Source organism: Diceros bicornis, chromosome X (genome assembly GCF_020826845.1).
Source record: "Diceros bicornis minor isolate mBicDic1 chromosome X, mDicBic1.mat.cur, whole genome shotgun sequence".
Lineage (NCBI taxonomy): Eukaryota > Metazoa > Chordata > Mammalia > Perissodactyla > Rhinocerotidae > Diceros > Diceros bicornis.
The window spans coordinates 135,220,952-135,248,010 of NC_080781.1; the positions used below are offsets into that span (position 1 = coordinate 135,220,952).

General features: G+C 44.7%; 1 protein-coding gene across 1 annotated transcript in view; it reads left to right on the forward strand.

Annotated features, from left to right (window-relative positions):
* The first annotated feature begins 5,055 nt into the window (after positions 1–5,055).
* Positions 5,056–27,059, forward strand: part of MTMR1 (myotubularin related protein 1) — a 67,608-nt gene continuing 45,604 nt past the window's right edge. Inside the window, exons 1-2 of the mRNA XM_058534885.1 lie at positions 5,056–5,293; positions 11,222–11,327. Of these exons, the coding sequence (XP_058390868.1) occupies positions 5,145–5,293; positions 11,222–11,327 (255 nt within the window). The 5' untranslated portion in view covers positions 5,056–5,144. The remainder of the gene's footprint in view (positions 5,294–11,221; positions 11,328–27,059) is intronic.

Consider the following 27,059-nt stretch of genomic DNA (forward strand, 5'->3'; position numbering starts at 1 on the left):
GAAAGCACGAGAAGGAATGAGAGCAGCCTCTGGGAGCTGAGAGCAGCCAGCTGGCTGACAGCCAGGAAGTAAATGGGGAACTCAGTCCTACAACCACATACAACTGAATTTGGCCTGCAACCTGAATGAGCTGGATTCTTCCCCAGAGCCTCCAGAAAAGAGCCCAGCCCTGCCAGCACTTTGATTTCAATCTTATGAGACCCTAAGCAGAGGACCCAATTTAGCCCACCTGGACTTCTGACCTACAGAAACTGCAAGAAAATAGATGTGTGTGGTTTAAGCTGCTAAGTTTGTGGTAGTTGATGGTAGCAGCAATAGAAACGACATCCAGTGCCTAGTGCTGTGCAACATCAGGAAATAACTAATTCTCGCATTGAGAAAAGTCTTGAAACGTTCATGTCGACAGGTCGACATTTGTAAACACAGCTAGCTGGTACCTCTTGGATGAATGGGGTTAATGCTGAACTTGTCACAAACCTGGATCCAAGGCGGCAGTGTTTTGCAAGGACACATAGAACTTACGTCCATCTGTTGCCTCACTCACCAGGAATTGCTTTGGGCTAAACAGCACAATAATAGACACAAAACTGAACACCATGAACTGGACACACTCCACCAGCTGGAACCACAGATAGCACCACGCTTTGCTTGATGACATGGCTGCCCTCTACTGTTGCCTGCGAAGATTGGGTCAAAGTCCTGCTCTTGTGAGTTGACATTACAACCTCTGCAAACAATGGGACCAGTTATCTCCAGTGGCACTCACATGTAGTTCTATAGATGATTGGATTTGCTAATTCCTAGCAAAATGATGTTTTTGAGAAACTCATTTGACAAGGAATTATCAAGTCCACCTTCACTTGCTTGATTCTTTTTCCAGAAACAAAACTGGTTGCCTCATCTATAGTTCCTAAATTGTGGAGCTGAAGATTACATTTCAAAAAGAGATTCTTTGTTTTCAAATTTTATAAAAATGCACCAACTTTTTATTACCTGTCTCTCCTGAGATCTAGACCCCTGTGACCAACAGTCTACTGGACGTCTCCACTTGGATAACCCATAGGTACCTCCCATGGCCGCCACGTATCGTTGTGCAGGTTGTGCAGTGCATAAGGGGCTCACAGCTTAGGGAGACCATTCACAGTGAAGCCCTCATAGATTTCTAGGTCTATTGTGGCAGTTTCTTGGCATGGGACAGTCAAAGGTTGAGCATTAACAAAATCAGCATATTCTGACAATTTTATGGCAAACAGGAGTCCAGCATTGTGAGGAAGGGGTCTCTTTCTAACGCACACTAAAGCACCGTATGGGCTGGGACTCAGGGTGGGTCAAACTTAACATGTCCAGAATGAACTCATCCTACTCACTCACCTCTCCCAACTGCCTGTCATCCTGGTTCCTTATCTCAGTGACCCGTGTCACCATCTACCCAGTTATCCAAGTCTGAAACCTTGACCCTGACCCATCTCTTGGCCTCCCCCTCACTCTCTTCTTCATGCCCAACATCCCATCAGTCACTGAGTCCTGTGTGACATCAGGCCGCATGCACCAGCTTTTACTTGGATTCCAGCAACAACCTCCTAACTGATCTCCCCACAGGCGCTCCTCATGCTACTCCAGTTACGTTTCCAAAGTGTAAATGTGACCAGTTCACCCCTCTCTAAGGTCTTGCTGTGGCTCCTCGTCACCTCTAACAGGGCATCTCAAAGCGTGACCCTCAGACCATCTGTATCAGAATCACTTGATAGGCTTTATAAAACGTGGATTCTCAGCACCCTCCTCAAGCGGCTAAATTCTCAGAAGCTCTGCAGTAGGGCACATGCGTCTGTGTACTAATGGATGTTCCAGGTCCTTTCTCTGCACGGGATTTTGAACACTACTGCCTTGTCCAGTACACTGCAGAAACATTTCATAGACATGCAGTGCACACACACAACATGCCCACCCCCCTAGCAGGGACTGCAGAGTACAGCTTGCGGGACAGAGAGGGTCTTGACTGTCCCCCAGTGAGCACCAGTGTGGGCCTGATCATTCACTCCTCACTTTGCCTCCCACCCCACAGGCGAACATATGTCCCCTTAGAGTGATTCCCAGGAAGGCAGGGTGGTCAGCCCAACAGCTCCAGTGAGGCCCTGATGTGGGCCTTGCAGGGCAGAGGGGGTTGGGGCACTTGCGTGTCAAGGGACAATTCTCCATGACCACCTCAGGTTTCTGCATGGTCCAGGTCCTCTGAGCGAATGAATTTACAGCCAAGATAAGAAAGTTGGTGCAAGGAGCCATTCCAAGATGGTAAAGCTGAGCGAAGTCTCCCTCCCTGGAGCCAGTTCAGAGCAGCAAATGTCAAGGCCTCTCCTTCCCCTCCCCAGAGGAGATCTGCCTGATTCTAGGGTAATGAGTAACTGCTCTCTCTGGAAGGGAGAATGGGCAGGTCATGAGCAGCCCCATAGAAGACCAGAGTTTCCCAAATTTGGGATTCCTCTCCTGTGATGCACCTCAATGCATGTGTAGATGCCATCTGGCCCCCTATTGGTCAAAAGATGTCACAGGGCCAGGGCACCTTCAAGAGGAGGGGAACAGACTCCACCTCTTGATATGGGCATGCAAGGTCACATCGCAAATGAGCATGCGGGCTGGGGAATATTATTGCAGCTGTCTTTGGAGACAGAGTCGACCACAGAGGAAGTATACAGTAGTATTTCTCCAAGTACACTGAGCCCCTCCTGCATCAGAATCCAGAACAAAGTCCAAACTTCTTAGTCTCACATTCCAGATGCTCCATGTCTCGGCCCCGCTGGCCTCTAGCTGACCTCCTCACTTGTCTTGTCTGACTTGATGCTCCAGCAGCACTAAATTTCTTGGAGTTCCCTTGTATATAAGAAACTGATTAACTGACTCCACACTTGGTCCATAACTGTTCCTTCTGCCTGGAACAAGTGACTTTTTCACCTGATCAAAGACTTACTCATCCTTTAAAATTCAGCTTTGTGTCACCTTTTCTAGGAAGTCTTCCTAACCCCCACTTCTCCCATGGATTGGGTGAGGTGTTCCCACAGCCCTGCATGCCCGCGGCCATCACAGCACTTACCAACCTGTAATGTCGTTATCTTATCCGACTCCTTCACGTGACTGTGAACTTCTTAGGCAGGGATATGTCAGATTCCATCTCTGTCCTGTAAGTGCTAAATTTGCTAACTGAATTGAAAGTGTAATAGTGTCATAGTGAATTTCCTCTTTGGCCTAATACTCTTTGAAGAATATGGTACATAGGGGCCGGCCGCTTGGCGCAAGCGGTTAAGTGCGCGTGCTCCGCTGTGGTGGCCCGGGGTTCGCCGGTTAGGATCCCAGGTGCACACTGACGCACTGCTTGTCAAGCCATGCTGTGGCGGTGTCCCATATAAAGTGGAGGAAGATGGGCACGGATGTTAGCCCAGGGCCAGTCTTCCTCAGCAAAAAGAGGAGGATTGGTAGATGTTAGCACAGGGCTGATCTTCCTCACACACACAAAAAAAGAATAAGGTACATAAAATATGTTTAAAATTTTACCATTTTCTTTGTGACAAATCTCAGGGCAGCTATGATGTTTGCAGCTCCTTGGAACAAAAGTGGGTGTCTTTGTCTGCTCAGGCTGCTGTGACAAATTACCATAGACTGGGGGTTTTCAACAACAGAGTTATTTTCTTACAGTTCTGGAGGCTGGAAAGACCAACATCAAAGTTCTGGCAGGGTTTGGTTCCTGGTGAAAGCCCTCTTCCTGGCTTGCAGACGGCTGCCTTCTCACTGTGTCCTCACATTGCCTGCTCGTGGAGAGAGTGAGACCAAGCTCTCTGGTGTTTCTTCTTATAAAGGCACTAATTACATCAGACCAGGGCCCCATCCTTATGACCTAATCACCTCCTAAGGGCCTCAACTCCAAATAACATCCATTGAGGGTTAGGGCTTCAACTTATGAATTGCAGTGAGGAGGAACACAAACATTCAGTCTATAATAGTGGGTTAAGCATTTAATAATTTTGGAAAACCAGAAGCCTGCAGGAGGTGGCTGTGAAGTGTATGGAGATCTTCCCTTCCTTCCTTTCAGCTCTCCTCATCCTGTTGCCCTTTGACCCCAGGCCCACCCCCTCTTGGGTGTAGGATGGCTGCTGGGGCTCCAGGCATCACATCCTCATCCTCAAGGTTCAGTTTGAAGTTCTTACAGGGTAAGGCATGATGGGTCTGGGATGGGAACCAGTAACTCCCTGTCGACAGGTCTGTCTTTTATCAGGGTCATAGGTCTGCTATCTATACCCAGGGCAATCATTGGCACAGAGGCTCAGTCATGATTCTCATCCCCATCCCCAACAAAATCAGGAGTGAGTTAAGAGGGGATGAGATGTTGGATACGCGAAGCCTAGCAAAATGAGCAGGGAAATAAGTCTAGTCCAGGAATCAAATGTCCTAAATGCCTTTATCATCAGATATTGGCTTGATTTTCACAGTGGTGATTTAACCAACAGAAGTTAAATGTTACTCAATATAAATCGAGTGTGGAAGTTCCGAGGGCAGCATCAGAACACTTGGTTGCCCTACAGATGGCGGGGAGGTGGGTTTGTGGGGGCGGCGGTGGTGGTGGGGAATGGAGTGGGGAGGAATTGCTAAAATGTATGGCATTGCTTCGAGACGTCAAGACCAGGGACGCCCAGGGGGTCCTGGCTTTCCTCACCTCAAAACTTTTCTGGGAAGGAAAACTGAGGGAAAACAAATCATTTTTAATCCCTGAATTTCCCCAAACTTTTTTTAAAACCCTGTATCACTGTAGTCACCCTGGAGTTTCCTGAGCACAGCGCGTTCTGCATAATCGCTTGTAGATTCCGACCCCCGGAGGCCGGGCCGCGCCCACGTCACTGAGCGGGACCGGCTCCCAGGCTCCCGCCGGCCAGGTGGGGGGACCCATCACCCGCCCGCGCGCCGGCCTCCCCGCCCCTCGCCCCCCGCGCGCGGCCTTGTGGGTAACGCGGGGCCGCCAGGTGACAGCTAATGGCGGCGGCCGCCTGAGCCGGCGGGCGGCAGGGCGGGCGGCAGAGCAGGCGGCAGGAGGCGCGCGGCTGGCCCTTCCCGGGCCGCTCCCCTCCCGACTCGGCTCCCCGCGGCGGCGGGCTCGGCGCGCCATGGACAGGCCGGTGGCGGCGGCGGCGGCGGCGGGCAGCGAGGGTGGCGGGGGCCCGGGCCCAGGGCCGGCGGGTGGCAGGAGGCCCCCTCGGGTCGCGGGGGTCCCCGGCGCCGGCTCCCGGCAGCCCAGCGTGGAGACCCTGGACAGGTAAGCGGGGCCCAGGCCGCCGGCCTCCCGCGCCCCGACTCCCGAGGGCCCCGCGCGAGGCCCGCCCGCCTCTCCCCGCGCGCCGCGCCGGGCCGAGGCCGGGGTGCGGGTCGCCTTCCTCCGGCCCCTCCCCGGTCCCTCTGGGACCCCGACTCACCTCCCTACACACACACACCCCAGGGCCCGCACCTGCCTCACTTCCGCCTCGCGTGCAGGAGCTGTCCGCCGCCCCCCCCCCCCGGGGCTCGGCAGCTGTCAAACCGTTCCCGGGCCACCTCCCGCTGCACCTCGGAGACGCATGGGCTGGCCTTGCCCCGGCCCCAGACCGTTTGGGGGGAAATTTCACCCGGGCTCGCCTCTTTTAGCGTGCCCTTGCCTCCTGAGGCTTGAAGACCAAAATCCCGCCACCGCTACTTGGGGTCTTTGATGTTGGGGCTAGGGGTGGGGCCTGGGAGGCGGAACCCCGCGGTGTTGGAGCGGGTGCAAATGGAGGCAGAGATACCCTGATTTGAAAAACTGGGATGGAAAACTGCTCCTGATGGAGGAACACACAATCGTTTACTTTCAGTTCTTCACACTTGGAAGGAACCGGTTGATTGTTTTCGTGAACACATAAGCCTACTGCTTCTTGGGCAGTTGCAGAACCAAGATAAATCAGAAGTCTAAAGCGACCATGTGCAACTGGGAGGGCCACTCTAACGCTCTGAGGACAAGGGATGGGTTATCCCATGGCCCGGAATATCCAGTCTCCCCACATCTTGGCCATTTCGCTGACACTAGAGTGCAGTTAGGCAACAGATGCTGTTCTAAGGCAGCTCGGTCAGTTTCAGATGTTCATTCCTGCAGGTCTTAGTCATACCAGTGAGCTGAACTTTTGGGAGTTTCCAAAAGCTTAGGAACAACAAGAAACACTCCCTTTGTTTCTACCTCAGTGTAAGTACAATGGATTTTAATAAATGAATCGCCCAAGTTGTTAGCTTCCCTGAAAACTAATCACAGCTAACACAGTATTTGGAATGGTCAGGATTTCACTCACCTGCAGATATGCGACAATGTCTGAGGGCTTGGAGAGTCAGAGAATACTACAAGATGGCTTTTGCTCTCTGGCTTACCATGTAGTGGAGAATGCAAACAAACCAGCAATTTAAATCAAATGTGATAAAAGCTTGGGTGGAGGTAACCGCAGAAGTACTCTGGATGGTGTATGCATGGGACTCATCTGAGAAGCGTATAAGAGCTCCAGGTGGCCAGACCCCACTCCTGATGATTCTGATTCAGGAGGTTTGCGGTGAGGCCCAGAACTTAGTATTTTTTAAAGGAGCTCCACAGCCTCACTTGTGATCCTCTGCACTGTGGGTACATGGAGGTGGGGTACTTGATTTATTTTCATTGGGGGTGGGGGTCAGGGAGTATGGGCAATAAGTGAGGGCCTTCTGAAGAAGCTGACATTTGAACTTGAGGGTGAAGAATGAGAAGTTAGCCAGGGAACAGAGTGGGAGGGCTTTTTGGCAATGGGAGTGGACTGTACAGTCATGCAGGTGATGCTGGAGGTGGGGAACTGGAAAGAGAGAGTCCCTGCAGGAAGGCAGGGGCCAAATCTTGGGGGGCTTGTGTGCCTTCCTAGCGAATTGTGCCTTTATCCTTGAGGCCGATGCTTCTCGGCAGGGTCCTGTACAGCCTGCATCAGAATCACCTCCAGTGCTTAATTCAAATGAAGATTCTCGGGTCGCACCCTGAATCTAGTCCATCCACCTCTGGGGTAGAGCCTGGAATTCTGCATTTTAAGCACCCACCTTAGCTACAGTTAGGGTGGGCCATGGGGTGTCTTTTGCCCAGGGTAGTACTCATTTACTAGTTGGGCCAGTGTAATGATTAACAGCATCCTCCTTCAACTCACAATACTGTATTGGTTTGGACGAGAAATTATATGGTCACCCTAGCTATGGGGACCACCAAAGGTTTCCATCAGGTGAGTTACAGGATGGGATTGATGGTGGAGAAGGATTGCTATATAATAGTGTGGTGAATGGACCTGTGGCGAGGGTCTTACTTAGTAGGTTATGGAAATGCTAATCACTCAGTCATTTCTTCTGTGAATACGAGTGCCTCCTCTGTGTCAGGCACTGTGCAGGGTCTGGGGATACAGCAGGGAACAAACACACAGGACTCCCTGCCCTCGTGGAGTATAGGTTTGGTGGGAGAGAGAGACAAAAAAAAAAAAACAAGTACAATGTGTTCTCCGTTAGATGGTGATAGGTGCTAAGGGGAGAAAGGAAGTTGGGACGGGATAGCAGTTTGGGGAGTTGGGGGGTATGCAGTTTGGGGAGCGGTTGGACTCTTGTGGAGGATGGTCAGGGAAAGCCTTGCTGAGAAAGGCGACATGTGAGTAGTGCCCCTAGAGAGGTGAGGGATCCAACCATACAGGTATCTGGGGCCATGGCATTCTAGGCAGAGGCCTGTGCACCCTGGGATGGGAGTGTGAGCCAAGTGTTCAAGGATCAGCAAGGAGACCAGTGTCACCAGCAGGGAGGGAACAAGGGAGAGAGCAGTAGGGGCAGATGGTGGAGAGTCATGGGGAGCCGCTGGGGATTTTGGAGCAGGAGAGTGACATAATCTGGTGTAGATTTCAGTCAGATCTCCATGGCTGGTGTGTGGACAACAGACCAAAAGGGGAAGGGGTTGGAGCAGAGAGACTAGCAGGTGGGAGGCTGTTGCAGTCGTCCAAGTGAGAGAGGATGGTGGCTTTGACTAGAGCAGTGGGGTGGAGGAAGGGAGAAGTGGTCAGATGCTGGATAGAATTTGAAGAAAACCTGCAAGGTAGAGCCAGTAGGTTAGCTGAAGGTTGCTTATTGGATAGGAGAGAAGAGTCAAGGACGATCCCAAGGTTTTTGGCTTGTGGGAAAATGGTGCTGCTGAGACGGAGAAGCCTCTAAGTGGAGCAGGGTTAGGAAATTACTTGTCGGCATGTAACAATAACAACAGCTCTGCACATATGAGTTAGGAGATGCCAGTTGTATGTCCCAGAGCAGAAGTCAAGAGGCATGTGGTTTATATGAGCCTGGAGTTCAGGGATGGTGTCTGGGCTGGAGACCTAAATTTGAGAGTCATCAGCGTAGAGATGGGGCTTAAATTCACAAGGCAGGAGGAGAACACAGAAGAATGATGGGCATCTGGAAAAGGAATTGAAACAGGACTTGGGCAAGGTGCATTCTCATGGTACTTAGCAGATAAGAGTGAGGCGACTTGGTGAGCGTTCAGATGTGAGAGTGAAGTTGCGGGTGGGCTCTAAGGGAAACTCCAGCTTTCAGGCCTGGAGCACCTGGGTAACTGGCTGTGCTTTTCTCTGACTTAGGAAACACGAGGGGTTGGGGAGTGGCTTGTGGGCTGAGCTGCTGATGCTGGTTGAGTTGGCATGGTCTCTGGGACCGACTAGAGGAGATGTCTCATAGGATCATGGCCATTGAGATCAGGAGAGTCCAGGTTGGAGGAAGAAAGCTGGGAGCCCCCAGCCTGCAAGTAGTTGTTGATACAAGGAGTGTGGAGGGAGATAGCACAGACTAAAGAGAAGAGAGAGGGGAGAGGAGACTTGGCTTCCCTTCTCGGTTCTGTCATCATGACAAGCTCTGATTGACACTCTTCTGTTAAATGTGTTCCCCGGAGTGGAACTTGGCTCTCCGGGTGTGGCTCAGCCATGCCCCGTGAACTGTGGGGCCCTCCGCTCTCTTCTGAACACTGTACTTCTGTTAATGATGACAAAGCTGCGGTCCTGCGAGAGGATGTGGCTTGCTCAAGGTCACGAAGCTAGCTGGTGACAGAAACAGGACTCGGATCCAGGCCTCCTGTCTACCAGCCCACTCTACCACGCTGTTTGTAACTGTGTTGGCCAGGACGCTTCTGGTTGCAGGTGACAAAAAACACACATCATTCTAGCTTAAGTCAAAGAGGAAATGTCTTGGCGCACATCACTGCTGCAGATGAGGGAAAGGTGGCCACGGGCACGTTTCGAGCCACAGTTGCAAACAGTGTACTCGGGGCTCCCCAGCTCTTGTTTTTTTCTTGTCTCACTCTTTGTCTCTGTGGGTTCATCAAGGTGGCAGGGTGAGGAGCAGCCTCCAGCAGCGCTAGGGGCAGATCTATACAGCTCAGAATCCAAGAGGAAAGGCTGGGATGGCCTGGCCTGGGTCGCTCCCCTACAAGTCGGTGCAAGAGGAGCAAGGGGTCAGCCCCCCTTTTCCCCTCCCCACAGAATCCTACGAAGTGGAGTGGGGCAGTTCCCCACAGTAGAGACAAGTGTGCTTGTCAGAAGAAGGGAGAGGGATGCTGGGTAGATGGTAACACAGGTCACCCACAGTGGGTGACCAGGAGGGTTCCTGCTGTTAGGTTTGCAGTCAGGGGTAGGTGCTGGTGGAGAAAAAGGCAAGATGACAAGAAATGTATGATTTAACAGGCGATAAAGGTAACCTAAGCTTTAAAAAGGAAACTAAACTGCCTTCTTTTTCCTCTTAGTTAGAAATTGTGGTAAATAGATTTTTGACATATGGTAGGAATGTCTGCCCGTTCACTGAATGTTTTTACTTATATTTTCAGCCCCACAGGTAACCACTGGGCTGTCTTGGTTAGAGACTGCAATGTGGATCACTAGTCGAGAGTAGAGAACATCAAATATCTTTATTTTACTATTTAGGTTTTTTTTTTTTTTACATACTGCCTAGGGATTCCAGGTTTTTCTGTCCTTCCAGTATGTAAGTCTGGATTTAATTAGTGATGAGATTTTTAAAGGTCTGGAACATTCTTTACAGTGAAAGCTACCTGCCAAGTAAACTTTCATAAGCTTCTTTTGCCCTTTTCCTTGATTTCTTCAGTGTTTTGACAAGTTGAGGGAGGAGCCCAGCCCCTGGGGGCAGTTTATAATTCCCTCACTGCCTAGTTTGCTTATTTGCTCCTTTAAGTCAGGTGAGCACAGCCTGACCACTTGCAAGTCGTGTGATCTTGGTCAAACACTGGATCCTCTGTTTTCGCATCTGTGAGATGGGTCCCTGTGAGGCTCCGGCGAGGCTGCGTGTGGAAATGTGTTGAACACTTTAGAGCACCATGCAAGTGGAAGATGCCATTTTCTTTGTATTGTTGTGTTCTCCTATAAGGCAGTGGCTAGCTTCTGTGGCGCTGGCCTCTGTTTTGCCCTCCAGCTCAGTGAGTTGGTCACTATTGGTTGTGCTGTATCCTGGAAGGACACCCCAGTAGAACTGGAGGCAGGCCTGCCACTTTCTGCCAGTTTTCTCATCTCAGAAACAAGTTGACTGGTCTCTGTTCTGCCTTCTTATCACACCAGGGTTGTGAGGCTCTGATATAATAACAGACCAGAAAAGCCTTTTGTAAGTTGTCAAAGCACTTACGGAAATGTAAGGTAGCATTATTACTACATGAAGGACATTGTTTTTCTAGTCTGTTCTTTTTAAAATCACATAATTGACTTTACTCCATTAAGAGTGACTTTGATTCACTTGAAATTATATTATTTTCTAGATTTAAAACTACCAACATGAAATTGATTGGATGTTTGAGAAGCATATGCTCTAAGATAAATATTTCACTTTAAAATTAATTTTCTATATACACTACATTAGGAAGATTCACTCTATATAATTTTAATAGAGTAAAATTCCATTAAATGATAGCGAGTACACGCTTACCTGTCTAATGTCTAATGCCCTGAAAGGTTGATTCATTTAAAATCAACCAGGAACCTCATCTTACTTCCTAGTTGTCAGTCAGTACTTCAGTTCTTATATTAAATGTAAAGGTAACCAAATAGTCTAATAAAAGCTCATTTTCAGGAAAAAAGAAATGTGCATATATCCCTAGTCAGTGCTCATTTTTCTCACTGAGAGCCTGTGTCTTAAAATATTTTAATCACACTATTTCTTTTAGTCCTACAGGATCACATGTTGAATGGTGTAAACAGCTTATAGCTGCTACAATTTCTAGTCAGATTTCAGGTTCAGTGACATCAGAAAATGTATCCCGAGATTATAAGGTAAGCAGCATGGAGTCCTGAATTCATTTTTGGTATAGTGGGCAGCCAAGAAGCTTTGCATTGTTAATTCGAGGGAGACTTTGGGCCCTTGCTGCTCAGGGGTCATGTGCTTGGGAATAAGGGGAAAGGTTCTCTGTTTTTAGATCTGAACTTTAGAAGAAAAATTTTACCAGGATCTAGTGTATGTGGTCATAGTTTTGTAATTGAGAGAAAAAGCTGTCTTTAGAGTATGATCATTCTTTTAAAAATCCAGTTCCATTGTATTATTATATTATATTTTTGTATTTTATTATAATAAATGCCTGTATTTTCTTTGTTAGTGTTCTGAATTTCAGAAAACGTCTGATGTCCAGTATTTCCCTAACTTCACAATTTGTTTCTGTATTTAGGTACTAGCTGTGGGTTTTCAGCATTAACATGTGATACTAGAATGCAAAAACCTTGCAAAAGCTCAAGACTATTGTTTGGGCAGCTTCATTTTTTAGTCCTTATTGAATTGAGAAATCTCTTGTTTGTTTTAAAAGTTGGATTCCCTGCTTATTCTAAAGTTAAGAGTGATAAGCTCCTTGTCAGCAGAGCGTTGGGGCTCTTTTACTCACCACTGCTCCCCCAGCACCATCCTGGGACATGACAGGTGCTCAGTGAATGCTTGTTGAGTCAGTTAACACACACAAAACGTGCGTGCTCCATCTTTGTTCAAGCTGAAGACTAACTTTGTTTTACTGTCAATAAACTGTTAACAGGTACATTGAATGAAGCCATGTTTACATTCCAGTAGAAGTGTTTGCTTGAATTGAGGTTGCAGTTTATTATAGTCAGTTTTTCCTTGCTAGTAAGAGATAATTGATTTTTACAAATATGTGTGAATTATGTTTAGTATCCCAGACTACCCTCAGTCAACAGTCTCTCCAAATTGCGGTCCTTGCCAGGCATTACATCTTACAAACAGTTCAAGAACTGTAATCAAGATCCTAATTCATTCTTAATAGCTGCTCCTTGTTTGAGGGCTCTAGCCTCAGTTTCTAGACTCAAGAGGCCATGTGATTGAGATCTGCCCATCATGCTGTACTGGCTTCATCCAAGCCGTCAGATGCTGTTGAGTATGCCTACCAAAGGGAGGCACGGCTGCGGTAAATAGAAATTGGATAATGTGCTCAGACAGAAGAGTGACAGTAGAGTCCTTAATAGGCTTCCCTGCTACCTGGTTTTCATGTTTGCCCACATAGGAGCAGCTGGGACTCCTGGGCCTCAAAACCCGGCGAGGCTAATTGCATCATCAGTGCCTGACTGGCTGGTCACTGAGCAGCTGCTGACTCCACTGGTCCAGTTGCCCTCTTGCCCCCACCTTAGTTGAGAAACTGCCCCACTGAGTGGAGAGGCTCAAGGACCCTTATTAAGAGAGAATAGCTCTCAGACCTTGAAATGATTTTCTTTGCAGACAATTATGAGTTACCTGCAACGTTTTCATTATAGTCGAATAGTTGTGAGTGCTGTGTGGCTTCTATAAAAGATTGAACGTTGACTGTGTGCATAGCTGTCTAACCTTTACATTAATAGATCAGACTGAATCTGTACCTGAACATGAAGTAACTAGAGATTTTTGATTTTAGTCTATTTACAAATTTTGTGTAGCAGAATTAGCTCATATTGGAATGGCTTAACAGATGGTATACAGAAAAAGTAAGGTTTTTCTGTATTTTGTAAATTGAATTTTAAGTACCTACATCAGATCATAGCTAAAGCCTTTGATGAATTATTGTAAGAGAGCATGTTTTATAATTATCTTTGTTTTATTTGCCCTACTGTAGCCAAGTCTGCAAAGTTGGTGTCAAATTTATAATTCAGGATTTATGTTTTCTTCAAGGAGAGTTTTTTAAAATAATAAAAGCATAAAATATTTCTAAACCACAAGAATAGTTTTATGTGTTACTTGTCAAGTAGTTCTCAAAATCAGGGTAACCAGGATGGACCTTTGGGACACCTCTGGCATGGCAGCCATTGCATGCGGTTGGCTCTGAAGGTCCAGATACAATTCCTTGAGGATTTAATTTGCAGTGATCAGTTGATAATATTTGAAATTATCTATTGTGCAAATATCTTATTTGAAATACACACTCAATTTGGAGGTTAATTTATTATAGGTTACACTCAATGTCAGTAATTAAATGCGAGCAGATGTTACTGTGGAACGGAGCACTCACATCTTGATTTGAAATGCTGATTGTCTTCTCAGTTGTAGGCTGCTGAGGATAGTTCTACATCCTCATCCACACTCTAGCACGTACAGGTCTCGATGGTTTTGTAATACTTTTTGACATATCATCCATTTACGCCTTAAAACAACCCAGTGAGGCAGCTTTTATTATAATCATCATTTAACAGATGAGGAAAACACGGTTCAGAAAGGTTAAGTGACTTGCTTAGTATCACACAGTTAGACTTGAGATTTGAACCCAAGTCATCCTATTGAAAAGCTAGAATGATTTTAAAACTTTTGTCCTGGGCCGGCCCCGTGGCCTAGCGGTTAAGTGCGTGTGCTCCACTACTGGCGGCCCTGGTTCGGATCCCAGGTGTGCACTGACGCACCGCTTCTCCGGCCATGCTGAGGCCGCGTCCCACATACAGCAACTAGAAGGATGTGCAGCTATGACATACAACTATCTACTGGGGCTTTGGGGAAAAAAAGGAGGAGGATTGGCAATAGATGTTAGCTCAGAGCCAGTCTTCCTCAGCAAAAAGAGGAGGATTAGCATGGATGTTAGCTCAGGGCTGATCTTCCTCACACACACACACACACACACACAAACTTTTGTCCCACCTCCTTGTCCACTGTTTTTCAAAATGTGATCTTTGGGTCTTCCTGCATCAGCGTTCCCTGGTGCCTGCCCAAATGTGGCTTCCATGACCCCCTCCCACTCAGTGAATCAGAATCTCTGAGTGCAGGGAACCAAGTGCCTCATATATTTCTTATGTACAGTAAAATATGAAAAGCTAGGCTTCCTAGGTTTATATCTGTTGAAATTGGTGATGGGACCATACATTTCTGATACATTCCCACAAATCTGAATGATTAGTCACTCGTGTTAGATTTTGGAGAACAATTGTTTTATTATATACTCATATCATAAATTGACAGCTCAGGGTCAGATCACCCAGAGTGTGGTAAGAATATCAGTGGTATCACATGAGATGAGTGTAGATGGTATGTCCGTGGACATGTTTTAACAGTAACGTAATTATTTTAGTGTGTATTAGAAACACTAGCACATCAAACATGTGATTTATGTTATTGCTTAGAGCCAGGCAAAGTATGAAAAAGGAGTGGATTTATAGTCAATATAAAGATAAGTACATTAATTACATTAAATATTAATTAGTACAGGTGATATGCAGATACAGCAAACCAAACTTGTAGAGGTGGTATATGAAATGACAGAAGTTTGGGAACATTGTCCCAGCTGAAAGAGTAGATAGGGATTATGTTGAATTGTGGATCAACTCAACTGATAAATGTATGCTTAGTAACAAATCATCCTGAAGATTTGCTGGATAAGTAAGACTGCTAGAAGAAATGTAATAAAATGTTTTGTTTGCCTGACCCTCCCCCGCTACCAACTCAATTACTTTCATTTTTACTGGGCTAATAACAAAGAGTAAAAATCTTTCTCTTGAATTTGTGAAAAATTTTAAGAACAAGATCTGAATGCAATGTTCCATAGATTAGATGAAATAATACAGTTACAAATTGTAATGAAACATTTTTAGAAACTATTAGTAAGAGTGAGATACAGTTGATCAGTTTCCATTGTTTGGAAAGTAGAACTAGGCCAGGAAGAGGGAACATGATGGAGTAGTACAAACAGTACTGGTTAGCTTTGTGACCTTGTATAACCTCTCAGTGTCAGTTTCCTTATCTGTAAGGATAAGAGAGTTTGGATTAGATTGTAAGTCTCTAAATTTCTTTCTTTCTAGAACATTCTTCAATTCTGTTTTGTCTAAAAGGATTTGATTCTAGCTAGCCTTCAGGAAATTAGGACACTTTAATTTTAATGTGATCATCTTCCTTCCTCTGGCTCTATCATCATCATCATCATCATCATCATCATCATCATCATCTCTCTGTACCTTTCCTCCTGTTTCTCCTCCCCTCATCCACGCATACACAGTAGCTAGATTTCTTCTTTAACCATTCTGAAGAAAAAGGAGAAAATGGAGAGAGTCCTGTACTAAGTTTAATCATTTAATAGGTTAGTATAGTGATTAAATTCTGGATCTTCAACAAAAATTTCCAGAAGAGCTTTGGAGGGAAGTAGGGTGCAGTGTACAAGAAAGGCTTCATTATGCTTGAGCTAGGTCTTAGTTAATATTTCTTAAATTGAGTACTAATCTATGAAGAGGGAAGCTTGAGCATGATCTTTCCAAATCCATGGGCGTAATCCATTGTTGATAGCTTGGCCTCATGATCTATTGATTAAATCAGAGTTTGCAACCACAAATGTCTACGTGGGATAGTTAACAAGCTAGGCAGACATAGAGGGGGCTGTGGAGAGTACAATATGTTCCTCTAAAAATAAATAAAAAAACTCCCTGCTACTGCCTGTTTGAGCAGTAGGCCTCCAGTTTGTAATCACTGTAACAGAAAAGTGCTATCCTATGTCTCAGAGTTACTTGTGGGGAAGAATTATTTCTTAAAAATATCAAGATTTGGGCCTCTGCTTCTGGAAAGATGGAACAGATGTACTTTTTCTTATTCTTCACGCTAAGTACAACTAAAAACCCTGGACATTATCTGTAAAATAAACATAAGAATGCCCTGAAAGGTAGAAAGAAGAAGGCAGACTGATTAGGGACCTCAGGACTCAAGGAACGACAGGGAGGTGAAGTCCCTGGGTTTTGTTTTTGCCTCATATGTCCCAGACTTGTTGCTGAAGAAGCCAGCAACCCAGAAATGCCAACAGGCGCAGACAACAAAAGCCTACTCTCTCTAGCCAAAGGACCAGGAAGCGGGCAGCAGAGCAAAAAGACTCTTAGACACTCATCACTGTACTCCAGCCAAACACCACAGAAAAAGTTGTAGCCCCACACCCACTCCGCCAGCGAAGCCAAGTGGGGAGCCTAGATTCCATCTTTGCCAGACTGTAATGAGGCACTGCAAACCCCTGCAGCAGTGGTGTCAGTGGAGGCCATGTGGGGGCAGTAACGAGGTACCCCTGCCACTCCCAGCTGGGGAGGTATCAGTGGAAGCCTAGCTGAGCGCTGGAACTCTTGCCCCCACTCAGCAGTAACTAGGAATCCGCCATCCTCCAGTGTCAGTGGAGGCTGAGTGGGAAACCTGGACTTCTATGCCAACCTGGCTGTAATGAGGCAGTAACCCCCGCCTTCTGCTGGAGCAGTGTCAGAGAGAGCCAGCTGAAACAGAAGGCTTAAATAAGATCCACATTCTCAGAATATAATACTCTAAATGTCCAGATTTCCATTGAAAATCACTCATCATACCAAGAACCAGAAAGATCTCAAACCGAATGAAAAAAGAGAATCAATAGGTGCCCCAATTGAGATGACAGATGTTCAAATTGTGTGAAAAAGATTTTAAAGAAACCATCATAAAATTGCTTTAATAAGCAATGACAAATATGCTTGAAACAATGAAAACTTAGGGAGAGACAAGAAATAGAAAAGTTTCAGTAAAGAAATATGAGATAAAGAAGAACCAAATGGAAAATTAAAAACTGAAAAATACAGTAACTGAAATAAAAAAACTCAATGGATGGGTTCAACAGCAGAATAGAGAGGACAGAGAAAAGAATTGGATGAATCTTAAGGGAATTACACTGAGCAAAAAAATGCCACTCCCAAAAGGTCACATACTGTATCATTCCACTTATGTAACAGTCTTCAAATGACAAAATTATAGAAATGGAGAACAGATTAGTGGTTGCCAGTGGCTGAGAAGGGGAGGGGCGGGAGGGAAGTGGGTGTGGTTATAAGAGGGCAACGTTAGGGGTCCTCGTGGTGATGAAATTGGTCTGCAGCTGGACTGTATCAGTGTCAGTGTCTTGGTTCTGATATTGTACTATAGTTTTGTAATACACTACCATAGGTGAAATTGGGTGACATGCTATATGGAATCTCTCTGTATTATTTCTTACAACCACATGTGAATCTACAATTATAATTAAAAATTTAGTTTTTAAAAAGTCAAAATTTTTACAGACTGCTGAATGATTATTGCATGTAAAATAAATTTTGATTAAAATTTATAATAATTCACAATACATCAAAAGTATTATTCAGGGGCCAGCCCAGTGGCATAGTAGTTAAGTTTGTGCAATCGGCTTCAGTGGCCTGGGGTTCGCAGGTTCGGATCCTGGGTGCAGACCTATACACTGCTTATCAAGCCAAGCTGTGGCAGGCGTCCCACATATAAAATAGAGGAAGATGGGCACAGGTGTTAGCTCAGGGCTAATCTTCCTCACCAAAAAAAAAAAAGTAGTATTTAAATGAAACATATATTCATGCTAATAAAGATGTTAGAATCTAGTTAGTGAAAAGAGTATCGACATTCATCCTTGTACTAGTTCAATTACAAGTATCCTCCTCCCTTTTGTAATTGGAAATTGGGGCCAGCATGCTTCATGGAGGATGGAATTGAACGGCTCTGGAGGGCTTTAGGGAGTGGAGAGTGGGTATTTCAGGTTAGGGTTTGACAAAGGGGATCAGGCAAGGGGCCGGCCCCGTGGCTTAGCGGTTAAGTGCTCACGCTCTGCTGCTGGCGGCCCGGGTTCGGATCCCAGGTGCGCACCGATGCACCACTTGTCAGACCGTGCTGTGGCGGCGTCCCATGTAAAGTGGAGGAAGATGGAGACAGATGTTAGCCCAGGGCCACTCTTCCTCAGCAAAAAGAGGAGGATTGGCGTGGATGTTAGCTCAGGGCTGATCTTCCTCACAAAAATAAATTGGGGAGAGGGATCAGGCAAGGTTCAGGTGTGACTTGTTTCCTAAAGACCAAGGTTGTATTTTGATGACTAGTTGGAAATTTTATTGGCCCATCCTGGCCTCTGACTCTGGCTGGCTGGTGAGCACTAAGCTGCATCGACTTCTGGTTATTGAGGCTCCTAATCGTTTCTCTTGAGGTTCCAGCAAGAGGAACAATTTCCTGACCCGACAGTTCAAACTTCTTAGCAGGGTATAACCTCTTCTTTTAAATTAATTTTGTAGCCATCTCATCGCTAAAGCAAAATTACTTTATTTACAGACTTTACACCTAAAACAGAAAACAGTGGTGTTTTTACTCCAGTATTACAATCTTTTCTTGAAAAGAAGCCTCTTAGAGACATAAGTTCAAAGATAACTCATTTATTTAAAAAGCCCTGATATTTATTTTACTTAGAATTGTCTCATATGGTTCATCAAAAAGATCATAAAATTTGGAGTCAGAGCACTTTGTCTTGAGTCCCAGCCCTGTAACTGACTAGCTGCCCAACAGTTTACTTAACCTGTTGAGACTCACTGTCCTCATCTGCCTAATGGGGGTTACAGCAGGGGTTTAATGTATTAAATAGGGCAACAGATGTATGAAATGCATACAGTGCTCATTTACTGTATACTATTACTCTACAAAAATATCTATGACATGTGAAAATGAATACCAGAGGAGTGTATTGTAATTGCTGAACACCGAGCTGCTTCCATAAATGTGATGTCAGTGCCTGTTACGTGCAAGGGGCTGGGCTGGGCTGGACTGCATGGACTTCATAGTAGGGGAAGGAGACACCAGAAAATATAGTACAAGTTGGGCTGTGGTGAGTGTTAAAATAGACGAGTAAACAAGGTGTGGTGGGAGGACTGAGGAGGCAGAGCGGGGCATTCTGGGCGTGAAGCCATGAGAGCCTTTGGCAGAAGGGGAACAGGTTTAGGTGGGGCCTTATTGAGGTTAAGAGCATGGGCGCTCAAACCAGCCAGTATATTGCTGGCTCTGTGACCTTGAGTAAGGTACTTCCCGCTGCTGACTCGCTTCCTCATTTGTCACCTGGGGATGATAGTAGTCTCCTTCCCTGGTGGCTGGGAGGGTTGAGATAACGCACCTAAAGCATTTAGCACAGTGCCTGACGTGTAGTGGGCCTTCAACAAATGCTTGTTGGTATTTGTATTACTGGTACTGGCTGTGTTTGAAAACTTTCTGAAATGCTTTCACGCTGTTGGGGATTTAGGGATGTCAGCTGTTACTTTCTGAAGAATTAAGACGGGAGCTGAGTAGATTCAGACCACAATACCAGCTTTATTAGTTGATCAAAGCTGGCTTGGAGGGCCTGGCTTAGGAGTGAGGTCACAGTCAGCCCAGAATTGCACACACTCATCCAAAGGCATAACACTTCTGACGCCAGATGTGTGGGTTTATTCCCGCACCGGCTAATTCTCCAGCACCAGCTGAATGTCCTACAATTTATTTCTGACACTAACCAGAGTTAGCGCAGACCCCACGGGTTAAGGGCTCAGTCCCCCAAGACTGCCCCTCACTTCAGATACCAGTCGCAAGTAGTGGGTCCCCAAGTTGCCCACAACTTCTGCCCGGCTTGGCTACAAATCGGGGGTTCCCATGATCCCCTCCTTGAATTTGATCGTTTGCTAGAACAACTCGTGGAACTCGGGAACACGTTTACCAGTTTATTAAAGGATATAATAATGGACATAGATGAACAGCCAGATGAAGAGATACATAGGGCAAGGTCTGGGAGGGTCCCGAGTGTAAGAGCTTCTGTCCCCGTGGGGTTGGGGTGTACTACCCTCCCGGCATGTGGATGTGTTCAACCCAGAAGCTCTCCAAATCCCATAGCTTAGAGATTTTTAAGGAGGCCTCATCACATAGGCGTGATCGATTATTAACTCATTTTCCGACTCCTCTCCTCTCCCCGGAGGATGAGGGAGGGGAGCTGAAAGTGCCAAGCTTCTGATCCTGGCCTAGTCTTTCCTGTGACCAGCCCCCATCCAGGACCCCATCAAGAGTCACCTCATTAGAACAAAAGATGCTCCTATCATCCATGAAATTCCAAGGATTTTAGGAGGGCTGTGTCAGGAACCGGAGTCAAAGAATATTAGAACAAAAGATGCTTCTAGCACCCCTATTTACAAGCGTTTTAGGAGCTCTGTGTCAGAAAGCGGGGTCATTTCACAGAGCTTTTTCTTGAGTTAGTGAAAGCCGTTTAGAGGCAGGTAAATTTTTAGTTATGTTCAAGCAGTCTGCTGTGTTAAATAGATGAGGATTCATTATTAACGTTTTTGCACCTCCTCATAGGTTCTTGGCATGTGTAAGAGTGAGAGGATGGGATGTGGGACAGTTCGAGAGAGTTGCAGTGCAAGTTGGAGGGGCTGAGATGCATCAACTAAAAAAGGTTCCCTATTAGCACTGAGTCTAACAAGTCCCGCTTGGTGAGTACTCACCCACCCCAGGTAGAGTTAGGTTATCGATGTAACCCTCCCGACAACCTGTGACGAAGTGTGCTCAGCAGTACCGATTTAGAGAGGAGACTAAGACTCCCTGGGTGGATGTGGGGGTGTGGCTCGTCCCTCCAAGGGCTCTTGGCCTGTGAGTGCTGGAGGAGGATTTGACTCTGGGGCTCATTCTTTTAACCTCCTTGCCTATTTGCCTCTCTCAGCCTCGGTTGGGGAGATGTTTTATGAAGTCTTCTTGAGGCTTAGAGAAATGACTCCTGGGGTCTTAGAGCTGGTCAGGACCCTGCAGTCGTTCCCCAGACTCCTTTCCTTTCGTACATGTGAAACTGAGGCCCAGTGCCCCCCAGCCGGCCCGTAAGAGCTAGCCCCAGGCCTCCAGACTTAAAACCACTGTTTTCCTCTATGGCTTTGGTCAGAATCAGATTCAAGAAAAAAATGCCCCTCTCTGTGTGTCTGAAGTGGCTTATTTCAGGAGAGCTGTAAACTAAACCAGAGAGAAACACATGGGTGTCAAGTGGGAGACTGTCAAGTGAGCCTCCACTGACTTTCCCCATCTCAGACCAAGAATACCGAGGATTTTATTACAACAGGTAAAGAATTCTGTGAGTGTCAAAGCAGACTATCATCCTAGCCCTTTCCAAATGTTTGAGTTAGTTTCTCCTTCCAGTCGCAAAGGCTTATTGACGGTGGTGTATCTCCTACGTGTAAGGCCCAATTACACTGCTTGTGAATGTTGCTTTTTAGTTTACAATTACTATCACTTTCTAGACAAAATGTCGTAAATTAATTGTAGGGACAGAGCAAATGTGAAAATAATAGCATGCTAGAGCAGAGGTTTGGAAGTAGAGAGGGGAAAGGAGGAAAGAGGTAGTGGTGTTGATTTCTTTACCAACCCAGAGGGAGTTAAGAGAGATTGTCTGTACATCGAGGGCTATAGCTGAAGTGTGTTAATTATAGCCACACCACGCTGAGGCAGTATAGCAGACTACTCGGGTTTAAATATTTGCTCTGCCACCTTGAATTGTGCCTGGGTTTTCTCATCAAAAAATGGGGCCAATAATACTTTTTCTCTCACAAAGTTCTTCTGAGAATAAAATGAGTTAATATATACAAAGTGCTTAGAAGAGTGTCTGACACCTAAAAATCATTTCATGAGTATTTTTTTTGTGATGCAGCAGCTGCTGAAGGAAGACAATAAAAGAACTAAAAATTAAAATTTCAGTCAGCAGAGATTGGGTAGATGGAGGTAGAAGTTTGAGAAAGCTTATTTTCTCATCTTTTAGAATCGGAGGTCACTAGCTACTGTTTAAGGTTGACAAGTCATGAAGTAGAGGTGTAACCATGCTTATGGTTAGGAAGGCAATCCTCAGAATTAAAAATAGGTCTAGTTAAACGGGGTTATCACTGAGTGATGAAGCCCGGGGAGGGGAGACTTCCTTTCTATTTTGAGTTTTTATTGCCATGTATGCCCCATTTTGAGTATTTTATTAACCAAGCATGCATTTTATTTATTTTGTACTCTCTTGAGGTGTAATTAACAGATGATAAACTTCACGTATTTAAAGTGTACAATTTGATAAGTTTTGATAGGTACACACTTGTGAAACTATCCCCACAATTAAGATGATAAACATATCTATCACTTCCCCTCCAAAAAAAAAGCCAGGTTTAAGCTTCTTAGTCTAAATACTCTATATTTAGGAACTCATGTTCTTTAATTCTTTTTGAGATACAGCATCACCTAATTCAGAACACCTTTTTTACTTTAAAGAGTATTTTCTTTCAATGCTATACAATGATGTTTTTTGAAGTCTGTATCCTTTGATTCATGTGATCTTCTTATCTCTCTTGAAGAAAACCAATAAAACTAATAAGAACCTCCGATGATTTTGTTTTTTTTTTCAATGCTCTGTTTTTTATAGCACATCCAGTGGTTAGATGATAGGATTTCAGACTTTGGAATGGAGAACAGACGATTCAAGTCTTGCTCAGACTGTTATCACTATTTGCTTTTCACAAGTTCCATCTCTTCTGGGGTGTTTCCTCTGACCAGGGCCCCCCCAGTGCATACGCTGCATGTTGAAGTAGGATTCACAGGCCAGGGGTGGAGTAATGTCGCTGAAATAAGTGTCCCAATTTCATAAAGCTTGGCTTCCCCTTTGCACCGGGCAGCGGCGGGGCCTCCCCTCTCCTCCCGGCCCTCCCAGACCAGCCAGCTACCTCTTCCTCCCTGGAGCTGCCCCTTCCCCATGTGGGGGCTGCTAAGGGAGGGACAGGCACCCTTCTTTCAGTGGGGCGGCCGCATCAGGGAGTTTAATTCTTCCAGAGTCCCAAGTGCGAGTTGGAAATATAATTTCTATAGAAACCAGGTTAAGATTTATGATTAACTAGGTTTTATGATACCATTAAAGCTATAGCTGAGCTGTGCTCTGGGTCAAATGTGGGAGCTTTTGTGGTTTTTTGGTTCATTTTTGTTTTGTTTCTGTGGGCTGGTTTGGGAGCAGAACCGCCTTTTTATATCATTGTTTCTATGGGGAATGCATTCAGTATTCCAAACAGACACACAAATGAACTTTTCAAACACAGCCTGTTCACAGTGGCTTGTAATAGCACTTGACAGAAGGGGTTTGTGTTTAAAATAATGTAGTTTGTCTTAGCCTAAGGGCGATAAATTTCGCCAAATCATAGACTTGCCTGAAAATTATAGGACAAATGTGTTAGGATTGATTTGATATGGAATGAAACGTAGAGGGCAAATGTGTTAGGATTGATCTGGTTTGTTGTATTTAGAGGCTGATGATGTTTCTTAGGGAATGGGCTGGTTTACTTAATGGCATGTTTCACAGGTCAATAGTAATGTGTCCGTGATGATGATGTTCTCTATTTTAACTAACAGGTTTTCAGGAGGCCTGATATAAGGGTAAGGATGTTTGGCTTTCAGCAGATGAGCCTCCTGCTTGTCTGTCTCTGTGCTTATCGAACACTTAGTCTATTTAGTGTTCTTTACTTTCTCACTGGTTTTTATGAGTCACTCAGATCAATTTGCTCTGCTGTGTCATAGCTTTAAGTGTTCACTAGAAATGCTTTATTTGTTACAGTGTTTTTATGTGCAATGAAAGCCAATGTGTGTGAGGGCAGGATGCTAAAATTGTTACCAGTGTGCAATACTGACTTTTGTTGTGTTACGTGAATTCTGACCAAATGGATATTCGTGGCAGAGTCTTGGAAGGCTAGGCCCACAGAGTCCTCTTTTAACCTTGTTTATCATGTGATTCATGCTAAAGAACTTAGCAACAGCAACAAAGCGGTCAGTTGTTGTCCATCTGTCTAAGTAAGCTTTCAAGTCACCTTCGTGTGTGCATGCTGAATCCAAAAATCAGAAGTGCAAATCTTGAGGATAAATTTAGCACAATCAGTCCCATTTAGTGTTTATTAAAATACAGATGTAGCTGTTGCAATGAGTGGGGTATAGCTTATATTTTCCTCATGATTTTCCTTCCCTTTATTTCAGCACCTTCATAAAACAAGACAAAGATTGGTAATGTGCATGCATTTAAATCTCAGTATCAGATGCTGAAAATTAACCTATTTTCATTAAATGAAAACAATGTGGATTTTGACAGAATACTTTAATGACTTCAGTTTTAAAGTTTTAATCTCATTGAAGCCAATGAAGTAGTACAAAAATCAGCAGGTTAAGTCAAGTTCTTATTATTCTAGTTGGTTTATCTTTGTTTAATCTTGTATTTACCATGTTTTCTTTTGGTCATGGGAATCATTTTCTTTCACTGATTCACATTGTTAAATATTAGTGTTTGGCTTTCCACTTGCATGGACTTGGAAATGCTGTGTGTTTTTTTGTTGTTTAGTCATTCATTTTTCTGTTTTTAAAAATTTTATCAAAGGATGACTCCATTTTCTTTGTATTTTAAAAAATGGAAATTTCAGGGCCGGCCCCGTGGCTTAGCGGTTAAGTGCGCGCACTCGGCTACTGGCGGCCCAGGTTCGGATCCTGGGCGCGCACCGACGCACCGCTTCTCCAGCCATGCTGAGGCCACGTCCCACATACAGCAACTAGAAGGATGTGCAGCTATGACATACAACTATCTACTGGGGCTTTGGGGGAATAAATAAATAAATAAATAAAATTATTAAAAAAAATGGAAATTTCAAAAAACTAGCTGCATTTAAAAAATTACCCTGCTTTGAAGGGTAGCAGTACCAACTGTTTACTAAATTGAATCTGATGATAAACTACAAAAATGCGTTAAGTAGCTCTTTTACTTTATTGACAAAAATGAAGGGTGGGAAATAGTAAATTATTTTAAAGCTCTGCTACTTCTTCACTAATTGCCTTTTAAAGAAATATAGTAATTGGAACCAAAGTTTCATGAAGGAAAAATATATCTGTGCTAAATTTTAGTATTTTCAGGCTCAGACACTTGATACAACTTTAAAAGAGATTATAATCTTGTCATCTTCAATATTCATATTCTTTATACCACCTGCTGAACTAAAAGTCCAATTTTTAAAGCTTCAAAATCTAGTTGATTCTATGAAGAAATTAAGTTAAGAACAGTATATTGTTAAAAGAATTGGAAAAAATTTAAATAAAGATATGTGACCTTTTAGCTGTTTCTTTAAAGCATGGTGATACTGTAATTAGAAATATTTAAGTGATATTGATTCATAAATCACAATATTTAATTATCAATAAGCAATAAGTAACAGATTATATGTATATGTATGTATATGCATATGTATGTATATGTATATCTCCAGCATGTGATATGTGCATGCGCATGTGGGTGGAAATTTTGGTAATAGCTGTGGAGTTGACCCCTGGACAATATGATAGTTCTTTAGAGTATATGAATACTTACTGTATTTAAAATACATGTCTATGAACTGCTGTTCAGTTTTGGCTTGATTTTGCCCTTTACCTGGTTTCTGTGATATGCTTTATTTTCTGTGAGCATATTATGCCTCTGTTATTTTGTTTCTTTGCTATAAGCTATAGTATTGCTTGATTTTAAAAAGACCGTACATTCTTTGAAATCTATGATGTTTGCTTTTCATTTTTCTACCCCAACACAAACACAGAATACATAATTCCATTTTAGGCTGAGGATGCTATAGATGGCCTACACGTTATTTCCTTAACTCCAAGGGGGAAAATATTGTGATTTGCAAAGCCATGAAAGGTGTGTCGACTTTTACATGCTTACTGTCTCTTTAAAAAACAACTTCTGTCCTTTCACCTGTCTGTTTGCACGTGTTTCTCTTTCTCCTCTTGCCTTTTCTTGTCCATGCACCTGGTGCTGTGCAGGAGATTCAGGAAGAACACAATGGCTACCCTTCTGAAGCTGAAGCTGATCAGGTGGCAAGTTCTACGTGTTCATCTGTTTGTAGCTACAGATCGTGTATTTAGAAGCCATTTCATACTAGATTTCTAGACGATAAGCAAATGCTTTTACCACTAAAGTAGTGCCCTCCTGTCCCAGTTTGGTAGATTCCATTATGACATTATTTGCAAAAATTGGTTTATCCAACATTTTTTCAACCAGAAATTTGTTCATCTGTGCTCTCAGTTTTCCCACATAGGGTTGTTGGTGAGGTAATGAGCCTCAGTCACGACAGGATTCTGAAATGCCTTTACAAAGACTTCAAGGGAACAGACGTATGCTAAGGGTGCTCCTTGAGGGTACAGACTTGGCTTTATTCCAATTTGTGTGGTCCGTGCCCAGCACAGTACCTGGTACCTTGTAGGTATTTGTAGAAGGGGTCTATATAATTTGTATTTATTAATCAGAAGAAAAAAATCATTCATTGAGTCTTCTTGAGTGCTTACTCTTTGCTCAGTACCTCTAGACGCTCCGGAGTCTTTTAAAACAGCAGACCTTTCCCCAACGCTTATGTAGATACTCAGTATGTGGACCATCTAGAAGAGCGTCTCCCAGGAAGCATGGCAGCCGACCCCACCCTCCCATGCTCAGCTGTGTCTTTGCCCAGCCCACCCTCCTTTGGTGACCCTGGAAGCACCTCAAAGAGCGCAATTTGCAAACCACTGCTTTTGGCCTGCAGCTGTTACAGAAACTGTCCACCCAGCAGCGTAGATTCAGGAGGTACAGTAAAGTAGTGGAGAGGCCAGGGCCGTCTGGTGGGCTGGAGCCCTTGGGGACAAATTCAGGGAGCGGGTGGGCCTGCAGCTGGACCTTCAGGGTAACCAGAACAGGCTTTGGATGAGATCATCAGAGGGAATTCTTCAACTGGGCAACACTT